General features: G+C 36.5%; 1 protein-coding gene across 3 annotated transcripts in view; it reads left to right on the top strand.

Moving 5' to 3' along the window:
- The window catches only part of FTCDNL1 (formiminotransferase cyclodeaminase N-terminal like), a 121,715-nt gene that overhangs the window by 95,052 nt on the left and 7,055 nt on the right, over positions 1 to 19,608 (top strand). For 2 of the 3 annotated variants that reach the window (XM_078146912.1, XM_078146913.1), the window contains exon 5: positions 7,395 to 7,580. The exons of the other annotated variant lie outside the window; for it this stretch is intronic. In XM_078146912.1, coding sequence (XP_078003038.1) covers positions 7,395 to 7,580 — 186 coding nt within the window. The remainder of the gene's footprint in view (positions 1 to 7,394; positions 7,581 to 19,608) is intronic. 3 annotated transcript variants of the gene reach the window in all.

Below are 19,608 nucleotides of genomic sequence, written 5' to 3' on the forward strand. Positions count from 1 at the left end.
GCACTTTGTAACCTGAGAATATTTTAGGTATTCTGGTAGGAATCCTTAGTTTTTGCCTTTGAAAGCACCAGACTGCTATCCTTTAGACTAGTGGTTTTTAACCATTTCTGTGTCATGGACCCCTTTGGACTCAGTTTCAAAAAAAGTTTTCAAATGCATAAAATAAAATGCACAAGATATAAAGGAAACCAATTATTATGAAATACAGTTATCAAAATATATTTTTAAAAACCAAGTTATTGGACTTTATAGTAAAAGCCCCTACTTTAGAACAAGATTCAGAATGAGTCTTAGCCTTCCTAAGATTTCGGCTCTGGTACCTTTATGGTTTGTTTTGAAAGATGTGGTACATTTGTTTCTTTGAGTATGAGGTGAAAGGGGCAGAAAATCTTGACTTGTACCTAAGACCAAGAGAACATGATGGTTTCTTTGAGCATCATTGAAGATCTGGTAAAGAAGGCTAGAGACTGCTCTTGGGAACCACAGATACTCTCAGAATGCCAGAGGAAACAGGATTTGTTTTGCCTCTTCCCAGGGGAAAAAGGATGAGCAGTAGATGGTTGGAGTTGCCTTTTGGCTACACATATTGGCCGGCACAGGGCTGTTAAACAGAGCTGAACTCAACATTTTATGTTCTTTGTGCTGCCACATTACCATTCCAATGGTTTAAGAAAAAAAAGTAAAGTTTCATATTTTTCCTGCCAGCAGCCCTAAATATTTCTGAGAGAAACAAAAACAGAAAGGAAAAGAATGGTATTAAGTGATGCTCCAGACACAAAATGCACATTAGTGCAAGGCAGGCACATATAATCAATTAAGCTGATTTTTAAACACAATCCGTATGTCCTACTTTTATTACTGTAAATTCTCTATAAAACACTACATTGCAACCACAGTCATGTCTGGTATACATTTGTAGAAAAACACTTGTGATAACAATATCAAGCTGAAACTGTTGCACAAACAAGCTTTTCATTTCATACTAGTCTCTTCTTTTTGAAAAGGAGAAATTGCCAAGCTCATTACATAAATATCTAAAGTTGAAACAGAATAACATCATAAAATAAATGAGTATGAGTGGATAAAAAAAATCATTTTAAGAGGAGCTGAGGCCAGCCAGTTGGCTATATGAGATACGTTCTTCAGAGTCTCAGGCGATGCAAACAAAGTCTCAGCCTAGTAAAAATGTAGTTGGAGAGAAGGATGCTGCTCAGCCCTGATGAATAATGGGGAGACATATGGATGTAGAATCATAGGATTATAGATCCGGAGGTAGGATGGACCTCAGAAGCTCCTTATTTTACAGATGAAGAGCTAGAGGCCCAGGGAGGGAAGAAGGCTAAATGATTTTCGTATTATATCAAAGGCAGAATTTGAACCTAGTCTTTGGAATCTAGTCAGTGTTTTTTCTACTGTAACAAATCTGCTGTATATGGACAAAAAAGAAAAAAAATTAGTTATCTTCATAACAGTTATGGTGGCTGTAGAAATTTGCCCTTTTATTGCTTCCTACTTATGTGAGGACACATTCCTTCTTTTTTTGGGCGGAGGGTTTGGTTTTTATTGTTTTAGGCAATGGGGTTAAGTGACTTGCCCAGGGTCACACAGCTAGTATGTGTTATATGTCTGAAGCCAGATTTGAACTCAGGTCCTCCTGAATCCAGTGCCAGTGCTCTATCCACTGCACCACCTAGCTGCCCCCTCCCCCCCCCACGTTCCTCCTTTTGAACAAGATGGATTGATTCATACCCTTGAACTCTCCTCATACTATGGACTAAATTTAGTACCTTGTACTATGTATCTTTGCCTCAGTTTCCTCATCTGTAAAATGAGCTGGAGAAGGAAATGGCAAAACCATTCCAACATCTTTGCCATGAAAACTCCAAATAGGGTCACGAAGAGTAAGACACAACTGAAATTAACAGAGGCAAAAACTGTAGAAGTACTTAAAGAATCAGCATTTATCCCCAAATTCCCATTCTCTGAAAGTGTTCAAAGCAACCTACTTTACAAAGTTTAGCCCCACTTAATCTTTTAATTTTTTGTGACCAACTCTAATAAAATATATATATATATACATCAGAGAGAACTATAGTCACTGGCTAATTGTAGCAGATTGGATGAAATGTTTGCTATAAAAAATGATGGAATTTAGAGTTGAAAAGAGCCTAAAGAGATCATTCAATCCAATCCCTCATTTTATATATAATGGATGTCCAAGTTCATCAATGTAAATTCTTTGACCTGGCTTTCTATGTTGATACCACATTAAAGATGGAATCCATAGCCATCTTGTTTACATAGACTCTGCATGATTAATCAATCATCTTTAATGTGGTATTAACAAGAATGGAGACCGCAGAGAGAAAAGAGACCTAGAGAACCTCCTAGCTCATCTACTTATATCCAGTGTCTCCCTGATTCAGTCCATCCTTCATGCAGTCCATCTGATATTCCTAAAGCACAAATCTGACCATGTTAGTGCCCTGCTGACAAAAGCTCACAAGGCCGCCTCATGCCTCTAGGATAAAATCCAAACTCTTCCATCTGCCACGTAGAGCCTTCCATTACCTGGATACGGCCTACCTTTGCGAGCTTAATGCACGTGACTCCCCTTCATGTGCTCTCTGTTCCAGCCAAGCTATGCCACTTGTTCCCTCCACACAGCACACCCACCTCTGTGCATTTGCACAGGCTGGCCTTCCTACCTGGAGCGCACTCCCTCCTCGGTGCCACTTCATGCATTTTCTAGCTTCTTTCAAGCCTCAGCTGAGGCGCTACCTCCTGTACAAGGCTCACCCTGATCCCTGCAATTGTTTGTGTCCTTGCCCCTGAAATGACTTTGTGTTTACTGTGTATATACTTTGCATTTGCTTAGCCATGTGTGTGGTGTTTCCTTTTCCCCTTCTCACGTCCTTAGGGTCAGGGACTCTCATTTTTATCTTTTTATTGCCACTGCCTAGTATAATGCCTGGCAAATAGTAGATGCTTAGAAGGTGCTCTGTTGTATAAAGGACCTCAACTCAGAGCAATTGTAGCATTACCTATGGTAGTACTGTAAATTGGGACCTGAGAGGTTAGTTCTTTGTGCTTTTTTTTTTTCCTCTTCCCAGGTCAAATGAAGTCTCTTTTATCATCAATGCTCTATTAAAGGGGAGCTGAATGACTTTTTTTCCCCCTTTTCTTATATAGTCTAGTACTGAGCCAAATTATGGTATTTGGAGGGGAACCGTAGGAAGGGGCAAAGTATTTTCAGAGGAAGCTCTGTGTGGATATATAAGCCAGGGGTAAATCTTGAGAAGTCCCCAAGAGTGAATTTGTTCTTTATAAACCTGTAGGTCACATATAGATGAGAAAACTGAGGATGAGGAAGAGGAATTAACTTTACCAAGGTAAGTATAAGAGCTAAGGTTAGAATTTAGGTCTTCTCATTTCTAGCTTAGGGATATAGTGCTTCTGTCTTTCACAAGAGTTGAATGTTATCTTCATGAATTAGACACAAAAGTTTCTTCAGTTTGCATTTTCAGGGAGCCTAGAAAGGTTTATTGCTATCAAAAACGCTAAACAAAGACTAGTGATTTTGTTGCTGGTAATAAAGGCAAATAATAAAGGCAAATTTAGAAGAAAAGATCTGAAGAGGAGACTGTGAACTTCACATAAAACTTTTGTCAACCCTACATAGCTCCTTTGTGCTTTATTGGGCGGAGCCTCCAAAATCATTTGGTGGGGTACAGACTGATCATCAGGGATTTGACAGAAATTAAAAGGAATTTTCTAATCCTAAATCAAATAATTTGGGAAGGAAGGAAGGAAGAAAGGGGAAAAAATAGGGAGGGAGGGGGGAAAGGAAGGAGATAGGAAGGAAGGAAGGAAGGAAGGAAGGAAGGAAGGAAGGAAGGAAGGAAGGAAGGAAGGAAGGAAGGAAGGAAGGAAGGAAGAAAGGAAGGAAAGAAAATTGGCTATCCAGGCCCAGGCAGACTAAATGAGCTTAATCTTCTTTGCCAGAAAAAGGCTTAGCAGCAGCTGTACCCCAATAAATGATAGCAGAGAGCAGCTTATAGAGCACAGCAGTTAGAGATAGGCAGAGATGCACAATAGAGACATGATGTTCAACAGGAAACAAAAACATTACTGGAAGCACAGAGCAGGAAAGGCAGTACAATAGCACCTCCAAAGCCTCTCCCCATTCCACTTCATCCTCCTCACTCAGTTGCCAAATGATCTTCCTAAAGTGTGACTGTGATTACGGCACTCCACTACAGTGGTTCCCTGGAACCTCAGAATAAAATATAAAATATAATATATAAAATCCTCTGGCATCCTGAGGCAGCTAGGTGGCACAGTGGATAGAGTGCCAGGCCTGGGGTCAGGAAGAACTGAGTTCAAATATGTCCTCAGACACTTACTTAGCTGTGTAGCCCTGGTCAGGTCACTGAACCTCCATTTGCCTCAGCTTCCTCAATCATAAAATGGGGATAATAACAGCACCTACCTTGTTGGGAGAATCAAATGAGATAATATCTCTAAAAAGCTCTTAGCACAATGCCTGACACATAATATTCACTATATAAATGCTAGCTAATATTGTTGTTATTATTATTATTTAAACTCCTTTACAACCTTGTCCCTTTCTGTCTTCTGATCTTCTTATGCTTTGCTCCATTCTACACATGCTATAGTCCAACAGTGATGGCCTTCCTGCTGTCCCTTACACATAACACTCCATCTGCAGACTGTACCCGTGTCTCGAATGATCTTCCTTCTCACCTCTGCCTACTGGATTCTTTGGTCTCCTTGAAAGCTCATCTCAAAATCTGCCTTCAGCAGAAGACCTTTCCCAACATCCCAGTACCACTCCCTACCTACTCTTCCCCTGCTGCCCCAGTGCTATCTATTTGAGATTACCTTTCATTTACACTATATAGCATTTATACATGTTGTTTGCATGTTGCCTCCCCCATTAGAAATGTGGGCTCCTTAAGGGCAGGAACTTTGTATTTTTGCCTTTCTTTGTATCCCCAGTGCGCAGCACAGTGTCTGGCACTTAAGTTCTTAATAAATGGCTTGTCATGGCAGCTAGGTAATGCAGTGGATAGAGCACTGGCCCTGGATTCAGGAGGACCTGAGTTCAAATCCGGCCTCAGACACATAACACTTACTAGCTGGGTGACCCTGGGCAAGTCACTTAACCCAACTGCCTAGCAAATAAATAAATGAATGAATGAATGAATGAATGGCTTGCCAACTGACTGAATGTTCTCTGTGTTTGTGAATGAATAAGCATTTATTAAGTACTTACTATATGCCAGGAGCCAGCTATACAAATACGCAAAGCAAGATAGTCTCTGCTCTCAAGGACCTTACATTGTAGTATGTACACTCTTCCACTGGTATATAATAGCTTAGGGATGGTTTTTCCCTGTGGGAACATTTCTTATCACTTAATTTGATATGTTAACTGTCTTTTACTTTGAATTCAGATGTCTTTCCTAAAGCTAGCATAGAAAGGAGATGTTCATTCCAACTCAGAAATTTTGGGATCTGTTCTTATTTTTTTTAAAGGAACACATCTGTAGGGGCTCATGGGCCATAGTTTTGAGTAGGTGTTGTCTTATAGAGAGACTCAAACCTGAGGCAGCTTTTTGGAGGTCCATATGTGAAAGTGGCCTGGGAGTTTTATTATTTTAAATCATAGTACATTTAAAAAGTTTATTTTGAATAAGCAGTTTATGTATATAAAACAGATAATGGTAGTTTTTATTGATCTTTATTCAGCATCTGTTATGTTCAAGTCTCTGTGGAAGATGCAAGAGGGATACAAATTAAAAATGGAAATGCTACCTTCCCTCAAAGGCTTCTGTTCTACTAGGGATGGGGGATGATGGGGTAGTAAAGAAGAGGAGAAATAAACAGATAAGTAAATGTAGGACGTATGCAAAGCAAATGTCTGAAGAGGAAGCACTAATAATTTTGTGTGTGTGTGTGTGTGTGGGTGAGAGAGAGAGAGAGAGAGAGAGAGAGAGAGAGAGAGAGAGAGAGACAGAGAGAGAGAGAGAGATGGAGAGAAGGAGGAGAGAGAGAGAGAGATCAGGAAACAGCTTGTATAGGATGTGGTACTTGAGCTGTTGGAGCTAGGGACTTCAGGAGGTAGAAACGAGGAGGTCTTGCATTCCAGGCATGAGAAATAGTCTGTGCAAGGGTAAAGAATTGTGAGGATGGATCATGTAAAGGGGAGAACAAGTAGGTCAGTTTAGCTAGGATATAAAATATATGAGGAATGAAACAAGTCTGGAATGATAGTTTAGATTCTAAACTTTAGATTTGATTGTGAAGGGTTTTAAATGTCTTGTTAAGAAGTTTATATCTTTCCCCAGAGCCAATAGGAAGCCATTGGAGTTTCATGAGCAGAGGCCTAATCTGGACTTTGGGAATATCAATTTGGCAGCAATGTGGAAGGTAGATTGGGAAGGAGAGAAGCTGGAGACAGGGGAAACAATTAAGAACTTAGTACAAAATATAGTTCAAGTAAGAAGTGACAAGAAGGTCTTTGTATCCCCAGCACTTAGTCTGCAGAGTACTTTGCATATAGTAAATGCTCAATAAACACTTGTTGAATTTATATGTATATGTATGTATGTATGCATGCATACACATGTATATATGTGTGTATACATATAGATATATATGTGTATATGTACACGAATTGGTGAGAGTCTGAATTGTAGAAGTAGTTGTATGAATTGAGAGAAGGGGTAGATGCAAGAAATAAAATAAAAGTAGAATAAACAATACTTGAGACCTAACTGGATGTGGAAGAAGAGAGTAAAGGGTCAAGGATGCTATTGAGTTCGTGAATCTGGACATTTTATTAAGTTTGGGTTGTCTAAGGAACTTTCAGAAGGAGAGATATTCAGCCCACAAATTGGTGTGGGACTGGATTTTAGAAAAGAGCTAAGAGATGAATATGTAGATTTGAAAACTATCTACATAGTGATAATACTTGAGCCCATGAAAGTTGATAGGATCATTGAGATAGAATATATATATACAGACGATAAGAAGGTCTCAAATATAATTCTAGTCTACACCATTCCTAGAAGGTGGGATGTTGATCATCATCCAGCAAAGGAGACCAAAGAAGCAGTCCAATAGTTAGGAGAACCAAGAGAGAACAATGTCATGAAAACCCAGGGAAGAAAATGCACAAATCAAAATGTATATATGTATAATAGGTACTGAGTTCTGGATCCTTTGTACAAAAATAAATTGTAAAATGAGCTAAAGGTAAAAGGACACTGAAGTGTGAATTTTTCAAATATGAATAAAGGTATAAGACATTTTTAAAGACTGATTTTTGTTATTGTTTCTCCCTGCCTCCTTCCCCTTCTCCTTAGGCTTAGCTGAAAAGCTGACAATTCATGTGCCTGGTTGTAGTGTGTTTCTTTTTGGGGAAGCTGACCAGCCAGAGAAACGAAGCCTTGCCCAAAGACGGAAGCAGCTCGGCTGGTTCTCAAGGAGGGAATTCAAATCTCTTAAACCTGATATAGGAACTATGCCTGACAAAAGATGTGGCCTAACAGGTTAGAAACTCATTTTTTCACCTCCATCTGATAGCATAGAGACAAAAGATCAATGTTATTTACTTATTCCCATTCTCCTGGGAAAAGGGTGTTGTGATGATGAAAGCAAGGCACATTTAGAGACTACTTACAAGTCATCCCTCCAAGGAGTCTTTTTAGTAAAGTGAGCTAGAAGAGCTTTTTGTTGGAGCCATGGTCAGGCATAGCCTGGGAAAATTCTTCTCTAAATCTTGGGTTTCTTATCTTTTTAAACATTAAATTAGCAAATTAAATTATGTACTTTATTGTGTTTTTCTTTTAAACATCTCTAACAATGACTTTTTAAAAATTATTTTCAGAAGACGCTTTGATTTTTCAGAATTTATAGTTTTTCTTTACTTGGTAATTATTATTTTATTGATATTCTAATTTTTCAAACTGTACATTCAATTAATTGATCTCTTCTCTCTTTTGATAACATGTATTTAGAGATAAATTTCCCCTTACAAATGGCTTTGGCTGTCTCCCATAAGTGTTGGTATGTTTTTCTCATTGTTATCATTTACTTTGATATAATTACTTGTTTCTCTGATTTGTTGTTTGAGCCACTCATATTTGGATTAAATCATTTAAATTTTAATTCAAAATTCTTTGCTATTTTCCCTTTGTTAATTAGATTTTATTTCATTGCAGTCTTTAAGGGAGGTGTTTAATATTTCTGCCTTTCTATCTTTGTCTATGAGTTCTTTATTCCCTAGCTCCTGGTTAATTGTTGCAAAGATGCCAGAAAACTGAAAAATATGCATATTCCTTATAGTTCCTATTCAGTAACTGCTAACAGTCTGTTATACCACATTCTTCTAATATTTTATTCAGATTCTTAAATTCTTTCTTGTTTATTTTTCTGTTAGCCTTTCCCTCTAGGCACAGAAAATGGCTTTTAATAACTCAAATACAATTTTACTGAAATTTTGAGTGGGATGACTAGGTGGGTTTCTGCTCAGTACATCAACTCTACCACCTACCACACCATCACTATTATTTCTTTGAATCTTGTAGCATTTTCCAAGGCCCATCTTAAATATATAAGCTTCATTGTCAAAATAAGGTCAAAACGCTGATCCTCATTGCTAGTAGACATCCTTAGCTGTGAACTTTATCAATTATAAACAAAGGGCCAGGTCAATGGAGTATTAAAGACTCTGGACAAGGGAATGTGTGCCTCACTTAGGGAAGTCACAACTTGTCCAAGGGAGTAAGAGGGATATGGACCTTATTATGCTCTTCTTGGTACGTGACTGAGCATACCAAATACTATATACATGCATACACATATAGCGTGTTTATATATATATACACACATGCTATACTATGCACACATATATACATGTGTATATATACTATATATGTATGCACATATATGTGTATATGTGTGTTTTATATTTATACATGCATGTTTGTAAACATTAAAGTTCTGTTTAAAGGAGAGCTATTACCTTGTTCATCACTTCTGGTTACATGTGCTATATATTGTCAATCTTAGGTATTAAATCATGTTCACAAGTACATAGTCCCACCTAAGCTGTAGAAACTCACAGAGCTAAAAAATATGTTTTCTTTTTCAGTACAAGAACAAGCTCAGTACATTAATGACTGGCAGAGAGAAACTCTCTCCCTGAAACCTATTTATTCCTTACTTATTGCCTCATAACTCAGCTCACAGATGAGCAAGTGTAAATTTGATGACTAAAACTTCAGAAATTTCATGCCTGGTTTCTAACTCAAGCTGCATTGCAGATTGAGCCTGTATCTATATGTTGCCAAAACATCCAGTCAGTTCAATAAACAATATAGTCCAATCAGTTGTTTAGTATCATGTAGACCAAACATCTGGATGAGTAATTGAATTGTTCATTTTTGTAGCTCAATGAGAATGAGTCATTGTCTATGGACCTCTCACAGAGCATTTTCCTGTCTCTAAGGTACTTACCATGTATGTTGTGTATGACAGTATCAGTGTAAGCTGTCCACTAGACTGTTAATCTCATGAAGGGCTTTATTTCTCCCCCCAGTGCCTGGCATAGCGCTCTGCATATGATATGCACTTAATAGACGTTGGCTGGGTTGAATTGAATTACTTGTGCGGATATTCAAGTTTTTCTGGTAAATATCATTACCTAAAAATCAAACACTAATACTACTTTTCTTATTTGGCCATTCTCCCAAAATGAAGGAAATTTCATTTTTGTTTTAAGCCAGTACATATGTTACTTCCCATTCTAATTCTAAATGCATTTGTAAAGAAGAATATTTTTGTTTCTACTTTTTCAGCATTAATCTTTGGTTCGTTTGTCTTCAACCTTCTTAAATCTTCTATGCCACTTTACATGAAGGTCAGCTATCTCTAGAAAAATCTGGAGAACTTTGAGGTGATCTTTAGCTTTTTTAAAAATTTCTACACAAATGTTTCTCTTACTTATCTCCTTTTTTTTTGTAGGCTTTTTGTTAAGATTAGTCAATTTGGAATTTTTATAAGTCAGGTTTTGAATTCAGCCAAGTTTGGCCTGATGAAAGATCTAAAATGTTTTTGTATTAAGAAAGAAAGAAAAATGGGCCTACACTGTTTCCCATGATCTTTCTTGTACTCCTTGATAAATCTTTCCTGAAAGCATTGTAAACTTCACCTTGACCGGGAAATTTGAAAATTGCAAGGACTTCCAAGCTTACTTTTCCATACTCTTAGATAAGGTCAGCCAAAAATAGCAACACATTTAGCAGGTCCTGAGCAGGTGCTGGTAGCAATTAAATAAACTTTTTCAAAGGTTAGTGGAAAATAATTTTTAAAGCTGTATAAATTATCTGCTTCTTATATACCCCAGGCCAGAATGTAAGTGGAGTCTGTGATTCATAGTAAACTCCAAGTAGAGATTAGTTTCTCTAAGTAGAGGTTAGTTTATTTCATTATAAGATGAAATAAAATATCTACCATATTTCATTTCATCTTATAATGAAGTTAGGAAGGAAAAATGATCTACTTTTGTCTAAAATAATATCTTGTTAAAATGTCATTTTCATAGCTATAATGTTTAAGTGAAGCCACAACAGATCTGGTTATCATTTGATTAAATGAGTTTGGTCCCATATAATACTATTGCTTTTATATGTTTCCTAAATTTAACCTTTAATATTTTTTTCCAACTCGTCTCAGGTTACTCTACATAGTCTTAGCATTCTTCTCTTGATTTATTCCGCCAAAACAAACCATATTGACACCAACAACATATTGTTGTCACGTTCATTTCTATTTTTAAAAAAATTGAATAAAATATTAGCATTGCTATCAAGTTAACACTTAATGTCAACATTCCAGGATGACAAATATATTCACACAATCACCAGAGTGGAAACAGAATCAATAAGGGCACAGGTTTCTAATTTGAAGTTTCCTAAGAATATTATAAACAAGAGAGAACAAAATGAGTCCAGGGATGATTAACATTCTCAGCCTCTGCCAAACACATAAAAATCTTTTAAGCCAAATTCCTTTTAAAAGTTCATGTTTGGTCAGCTTGTTGTGAACATAAGTGAGGATAGAGCAATCATGGTTGATAGTCTAAGAACTATAAATAAACACCATATTAAAAAAAAAGCCTAAACATTTATGGGGTAATTTAAACACTGTAGTCACTCTGCTATATGAAAAGCATGCATGTGTGTATAATTGTTTAAAAAATAGAAGAAAAGTGTTCTTTGAATTCTAATCTTATATGATGTTTTAAGAGTCATAGATAATATGAGTAATGGCACGTCTTGGAATCATAGACTTTCTATTTAGCTCTCTAAATGGGTTACTGAGATCTGCTCCTGCTCAATTCCCTCCACTCTAAACAGGAAGTCCAATATCAGACAATCCTGCTCTTGGCATCAAGAAACCCAACTGATGTATGTAGTGCCTCGTGACCCCACACCGAGAATTTCCTATGAGGATTGTTTTCAGATACCTGCAAGTGTTCTCAAAGCTCGAAGCCTCAACTTAGAAAATGATTTACCATTTGTAGAAAGAAGTTTGTTTCAAGGAGCATATTTCATCATTTCTTGCACTTTACTGTTTAGTCAAGTTGATCTTCTGAAAAGTAGCATTTCTCAAAGTGTTGAAACTTAATGGGTCTTAGGTACTTAAACTGTGAACTCAAGAAGGAGATGAAAAGAGAACTATCTCTACAGGGGCTAAGTAGAGAAGGGCACAGTTGTACTTTCTAGAAAAATTTGAGTTTGGGCATATTTATGTGTTATTTGTTTTTCAGTAATTTTTTAGTCGTATCTGATTCTTCATGACTCCATTTGGGGTTTTCTTGGCAAAGATATTGGAATGGTTTGCCATTTCCTTCTCCAGCTCATTTTATAGATGGAGAAACTGAGGCAAACAGGGTTAAGTGATTTGCCCAGGGTCACACAGCTAGTAGCATCTAAAGCATCTGAGGCCGGATTTGAACTCAGGAAGATGAGTCTTGCTGATTCCAGGCCTGGAACTCTATCCACTGTACTAATTATATTTCTCAAATATTTCTGGAAGTCATTCCATGACACTCATTCATATGTATATATATAGAGATAGATAGATAGATAGATAGATAGATAAATAGATAGATAGATATAGATATAGATATAGATATAGGTAGATAAATAGATATAGTTATATGTACACACATTTAGTGCAGTTTTAAATTGTTAAATGTATATATGTAGATATATTTGTATATGTAAAACTTTTTTAAACCTTTAAGTACTATATACATATATGTTATTAATGTTAATAATAACAATTTAATTTAATTATAGATCCACCACCTTCAGAAACATTCCTTTGAACATCACTGTCTTTAATTGATTGGAACTCATGATTACTCTGTACTAGGATAATATTATTCCTCTTTTGATGAGGAAGACAGGAAGTTATTACAGGAACAAAATTTGAAATCAAATCCAATTGAAGCAATGTCTCTGGCTAGTCTGTGGCTAGAAGACTAGAATACTTCTTTGATTCTGTTAACGTCTGTGTGTCTGTCCTCTTGCTAAGTTTTTTCTTTCTTATTTCAGTGATATAGATGGATGTCCTGCATTCCCTCTGTGGTAATATTTGGCTTACTAAGCACATTAGCGTCATATGGATCCTCCAATCAAACTCCCGGTGGTTGCCAGGCTTCTTCTTTAGGACACACTTAAAATTGTTTGAAGTATTCATGACTAGCGTGATAACAAATTGATTGGAAAGAATCTCTCTGCCCATAAACTTGAACCTATGTGGCACTCTTACCCTGGGAGCCTCTCTGAAGCAAGGATTACTGTTTATCCTAGTTTGGTAAAAGTTTGTTGTTACAGTCGTGTCTAACTGTTTGTGACCCCATTTTGGGATTTTCTTGGTAAAGATACTGGAGTGGCTTTCCATTTCCTTCTCCAGCTCATTTTATAGATGAGGAAACTGAGGCAAACAGGATTAAGTGATTTGCCCAGGGTCACACAGCTAGTAGTATCTGAAGCTAGATTTGAACTCAGGAAGATGAGTCTTCCTGCCTTCTCCACAGTGCCACCTAGCTGCCCTTGGTGAAAGTTACCAGGATTTTATCTAGTGTTTGGATAGCAGTTGAAATGTAGCCTACAAATAAGGAAGATGTCCTTTCTCCAAATAGATTAAATAGGGGTTCTTAAACTTTGCTAGTGTGATAGACTGCTATCGCAGCCTGGTAAAGCCTATGAATTCCTTAGAATAATGTTTTTGAAATGCATAAAATGAAAATTACAAAGGAAAGCAATTATATTGAAATACAGTTATCATATACTAAAAATTCCAAGTTCACAGACCTCCTGGAATCTGTTCACTGTCAGGGGTCTATGGAGCTTAGGTTAAGAAGCCTTAAAAAAGAAGATGCCAAATATTTTATATCATTGCCTTTCTCAACACAGTACAGTGGAAAAAACACTGAGTCATAGGAGCCTGGTTCAAATCCCACCTGTGTTGCTCACTACTTGTGTAAACCTGAGTCACTTAACCTTTCTGTGACTCAATTTTCTCATCTATAAAATGACACAGTTGGACTACATGGCCTCCAAGGCCCATTGTAGCCCTAAATCTATGGTCTTTTGAACTCATCAATTTATTCAAAAAGGGGATGCCTAAGTTAGTAAGTAAAACTAACACAGAAACTCTCAAGCTATCTCTGACCTTGTTAAATTTAAGCTTATTTGGAGGAAAGGGCAGAAGGGAGAAGACTATATGGCGTCTTTTCTACCTTTGATTTATTGAAAATGATGGTATCTGGATCCACTCTTGAGAGTAGTTATGATATGTGAGTATGTTTCTAAAGGGAAAAAAAATTACATGTTTCTCTTCTGATGGCTGCTTCTTTATTTTTCTGATGGGCTCTTTCTTCACCATTGTTTTGTCTGAACACAAGTTTTTATTTGTGTTGCTTCAGACGTGATCTTGCCACAAGCATCTTTCAACCAGACATTAATAGCGGAGTTCACAGTCGTTACTGCTAGTGCTCAAACACAAATATTGCATTTGTGTTTGAAAAAGCTACACATCAGATGTTAATTAAGTGCATTTGTTTTTTTTTTTCCTGCTTAAACAATCTGGCATAAAGAGTTTACATCACTATCAGTTAACCATAAGGTCTCTACAATATCTGACTCACCAGCCGTACAGTATATGATAAATACAGTGTTTCCACACAAGAAAATAGCAGAATTGTCAGGAAAACATCAGGCTTGTTATATTTCCAAGCTACATAATAGCAACTCAATCTCAGTTTCTTTTTCTTTTTAGAAAAAAAAAGATTTAAATAGGAGTAAACACCAATATTTAGAATGATAAATTTTCTCATTAAAGAACACATGGAAATTAAATCATACCAGAGTTTTTTTCCCCTCCTTGTTTTTAGCTTGCTTCAGGGCGTTGTGACAGTTGTGTTGGAATAAAATTGTGATTTCAACCGTGCAGCAAAGATTTGCATTCTGCCATCAGAACATCTGAATACCATTCTGTTGTAGACTTTGGGAGGCGAGTGAAGCTACCACTTGAAAAGAAAATGCTCACATCAGATTTCTACTTTCCAAACAAGAATGGAATTATTTGAATTAGACAGCCTTAACTAACTAAAGGACATGGTGGAATTAGCTTTCCTTTTTTAATTAAAAATTCTTTCGAAGTTGCAATGAGCACAGAGGACTGAATTCTGCCTGTCTGTCACATCAATGGGATCTCTGTATTCAAAGCAGAATCTGGTTTATTGTTATTGGATCATTTTTATCATTCATTATTGGTTTATAAAGGGTGGAATGCTAGCATCTAGAAAAGTATGAAGCAAAAGAAGAGGCATTTTGTTGTTGTTGTCATTGTTATTGTAGGAAAGAGCTGTAGCCTACTATAGAGTAAATGCCTTCTTTGATTGGAAATTTGGAGATCATTTGTTCACGTACTAGTAAGAAGTAATTTGATAGTATCTGGTAAGAACAAAAACAAACACAAACATAAAAACGAGAACCCACCATTCTCCTAAGGTTCAGTGTCCTAGTTAATTATACATGGTAAGGCACAATAAGAAGCTCTTGTGTCAGTTATAGATTCATATAAAATCATGGAGTAAAATATTGAGTGAGAAATTCCGTGTGTCTGCTTTTAGACCAGAGAGATGGGGTGTGTGTGAGAGAGAGAGAAAGAGAGAGAGACATAGAGACAGAGAGAGACAGAGAAGAAGACAGACACAGAGAGAAAGACAGACAGATATCATGATAAAAATAGCTGACATTAACTAAAAGTGTTCTAAGACTTGTGAAGTGTTTGACAGGTTAACTAGCCAATTAAAAAAACCCTCATTCTACAGATATTTTACAGATGAGGAAACTGAGCTTAAGAGAGTTAAAATCACTTGCTCAGGGTCACATAGTTAGCAAGTGCCCAAAGCAAAATGTGATTCAAAGTCTTTCCTGTCTCAAGGTCCAGGGTATAAGTTGGGCTCCCTCCCTATCATACTTAGATGCCCATACAGAGTTCACACATGGCAACACTGTACATCAGGATTTATGTGAGTAAAAGGAATGTCTAAATGCACTCTGTGAAATGTTACAATGATTTACTTCCTGCAGATATTTGGAGTAGGTGATTGCTGTGTGCTATTTGAAAAGAGAGAGAGAGAGATCTATTGACTGTTAGGAAATGTATTTTTTGTGAAATCAGCAGTATAGAGAAATACTGTAATATGATTCATGCCTGCAGAAGTCCCTGTACCAAGGGGCTTGCCTGTTCATGGGAGATGAAATGTTTCATTGTGACTTTGTGTGAGAAAAGAAGGAAATGTGCCTTATTTAATAGTTTAACTGGTTCCAGTAAAGCCTGTCTTTCTGAACATGTAAAGAGACCATTACTGTGAGAGGAGCCAGGCCGGTGAGTTAAAAAACCCCAAATCTCAGTAGTATAAAGAAAAAACAGTAGGTACCTCTCTGGTGGACACTGATATCACAAGTAATATGTTTGAAAGCAGCAAGAAAAAGAAATGACAGCAAAATGAGCTGGCAATAATAACTAAGGAATTGTTAAATGAAAAAAAAAAAGTTACCCTTTTTACTCTTACTAACCCCCTAGACAGTTTTGCTGTTAAGAAATGTAAATATTCCCAAATGAAGGCATAGAAAACTGAGGCTTATTATGCTGCCATTAACTTAATCAGCTAATAAACTATATATTTAGAAGCCTAGTTTTTAGAGTTCAGAAGAATCAAAAATTACATAGTACCCAAAGTACATGGCAATAGCAGATTATCAAAAATGACTTGCATAAAAAATATCTATATCTATATCTCTCTCTATATATATATCTATATATAGAGAGAGACTATCTATATTATCTATCTCTACCTATCTCTATTTATCTATTTTATATATATGTGTGTATCTATCTATCTATCTATCTATCTATCTATCTATCTATTTGAGGTAAGTCAATCATGTAGCAAAAATAAAAGACCACATGTGGACAGATCAAGATATTAAGATATCTATCAATATTTATCAATAGTTTTAACAATGATTATCATAAGATATTAAAAGAAAGAGAGAAGGCCTTCAGAACATTGGGTAGAGCCTTAATGGAGATTTTACAGAAGGACATAATGAAAATCATATAGACCAAGAAGGTAAGGAAAGGTTATGATATATAGTTTGGTGGGAGAAATATCTACACTGGTCAGTTTATAGATCCATCAATGTATATTTGGTATGTGCAATGTGAGTAGAACTATCCCTAGAGTACTGTGAATAGAATGGCCATTCTGAGCACCATAATTTAAGTGATCCTCAGTATTATTTCAAACTATCTCATCTTTTCCCAAGCCTACCAGGGCATCTCTTCCTTAATGCTCTTAACTGAGGGCCTTGACACATACCTCACAGAAGCCATCCCCATCTCCCATCTCCCCTCCTCATCACACATCACTCAGGGATCACTCACTGTCTCCTCTACAGTCTCAGATGAAGAAGTGACATTTCTCCTTGCTAAGGCAAACCCCTCTACATGTGTTTTGATTTCATCCACTCCTATTTTGTCCAGTATTGCCACTATTATCCTCACTTTTTCTTGTTTTGATTCTCTCCCTATCCAAGGATTCTGTCCCTGCTGCCTAAAAACACATCTCATATCTTAAAAAAAAAAGCCTTACTTTACTGTACCCTCCCTTCTAGTTTTTATTCTCTGTCTCTCTGTTGCTAAGTTTCTTGAGAAAAGTTGTCTTGACTAGGTTTTGCCGTTTGATTTTCTCTCTTTCTTAAACCCTCTACAATCTATTTTCTAATTCATCATTCAACTGAAACTTCTCTCTCTGAAGTTACCAATGGGTTTTTTTTTAGTTTTATTTATTTTATGTTTAATTTATGGGATAAAACAAGCATTTCAACAACATAGTATAATAAAAAAAGATGATCGTACATGGAACTGCAAATCTATTATGTACAACTTACTACTCCTTTTAAATATATAATAAAGTTATCATGTAATTTTTCTTCCTTTTTTCCCTCCCCCCACCCTAGAAGTGGCTACCATTAGACACAAATATGTATATATGTAAAAATCATTCTATATATACTTCTATTTGTCAGTTCTTTCTCTGGATGCAGACAGCGTCTTCCTTCATATATCCTTTGTAGTTAATTTGGGTATTTATAATAGTCAAAATGACTTGGTCACTTAAGGTAGTTTTTAAAATAATATTGCTGTTACTGTATACAGTGTTCTCTTGGTTTTGCTCATTTCAATCTTCATTATTTTGTGCAAGTCTCTCCATGTTTTTCTAAGATCATCGAGCTCATAATTTCTTAATTGCATTTTTTTAATCCTCATCCTTCTCTATTTTTCTACAGCATTTGTCATGATTGGTCTCTTTTTCTCCTCTGTTTATAAAAATTAATTCATATTGATATGTTTTGATTTTACGATTTCCCCTTCTCCTCTCTGCCATAGAGCTATAAAAAGAATACTTTTGAAAAGAATGAGCCAAACTAATCAGTACATGAAAAATATCTGACAACATATGTAATGATCATTCCATATTATGTTCATAAGGATTGGTAGGGAGGGTGGTGGTGGTGAGGAGAATGTCTTCTAAATCTCTTCTTTGTAATTTCACAACATTCACATTTGATTATTTTGTGGTTCTATTTACATTAGTGTAGGCATTGCACATATTGTTTTCTTGATTCTGCTAACTTCACTCTATATCAGTTCATACAAGTCCTTTCCAGGCTTCTCTGTATTAATCGTATTCATAGTTTTTTACAGCAGAGTGATATTTCCTTATGTTACTATATCACAACTTATATGGCCATTCCAAAATTGATGGACATCTACTTTGTTTCAAATTCTTTGCTACCGGGAGCAGCTAGGTGGCACAATGGATAAATCTCTGGCCTTGGAGTCAGGAGGACCTGAGTTCAAATGTGGCCTCAGACACTTGACGCTTACTAGCTGTGTGACCCTGGGCAAGTAACTTAACCCCGATTGCCTTGCAACAAAACAAGACAAAAACTTCATTAAAAAAATCAAATTCTTTGCTATAAATATTTCGTTGCATGTGGAGACATTGTACTTAGCAATAAATTCATTGGGTAATATATTTAGTAATGGAATCTCTGTATCAAAATGTATGGATAGTTAATTACTTTATTGCATAATTCCAAATTGCTTGACAAAATGGTTATATTGACTAACAGCTCCACCAATAATGCGTTAGTGTACTAACTTCTTCAGCTAGGTTGTACAGTGGATAGGGTGCTAGGCCTGAGCTCAAATCCAGCCTTAGACATTTAATAGCTGTGTGACCCTGGGCAAATCACTTAACCTTTGTCCGCCTCAGTTTCTTCAACTATGAAATTGGGACAGTACTAGTGCCTACCTCCCAAGGTGGTTGTAAAGATCAAGTGAGAGTGTATTATAAATAATGTACAGCTCTTAGCATAGTGCCTAACACATAGTAGACACTTGAAAATGCTTGTTTTCTTCCTTCTTTTGATACTGACCATTCCCATCTTTTATCATCTTTGCCAGCATGTGCAGTTTGATGTGAAACCTCAGGGTATCAGGGTATTTTTGATTCACATTTCTTTTATTATTACAGATTTGGGAGCATTCTTCTATGTCCTTTCTGGGCTTTCTTGACTTTACTTCTGATCGGTCCACCTGTTCTTTTTCAGTCACCTTTGCTGGTTAATCATCCACATCATATTGATTAATCATGTGTATCCCCCAAGAGTCCTTCCTGGGTTCTCTTTTCCTTTCTTTGTATTCTAGAATCATGATCTCATCAACTTCCATGGGTTCTAAGCAACTCTATGCAGATAATTTTCAGATTTACATTACAGTCCTGAACTAGACTAGTCTTACATCACCAATTACCTTTTGGTCATCTTGAACTGGATCTCATAGGTGTCCCATCACAAGCTTCTCTTTCAAACTTCCCCATTACTTTTAAGGGGACCACCATCCTCCTAATCACCCAGGCTC

Source organism: Phascolarctos cinereus, unplaced genomic scaffold, assembly GCF_003287225.1.
Source record: "Phascolarctos cinereus isolate Bilbo 61053 unplaced genomic scaffold, phaCin_HiC Scaffold_726;HRSCAF=1367, whole genome shotgun sequence".
In the NCBI taxonomy this organism is placed as follows: domain Eukaryota; kingdom Metazoa; phylum Chordata; class Mammalia; order Diprotodontia; family Phascolarctidae; genus Phascolarctos; species Phascolarctos cinereus.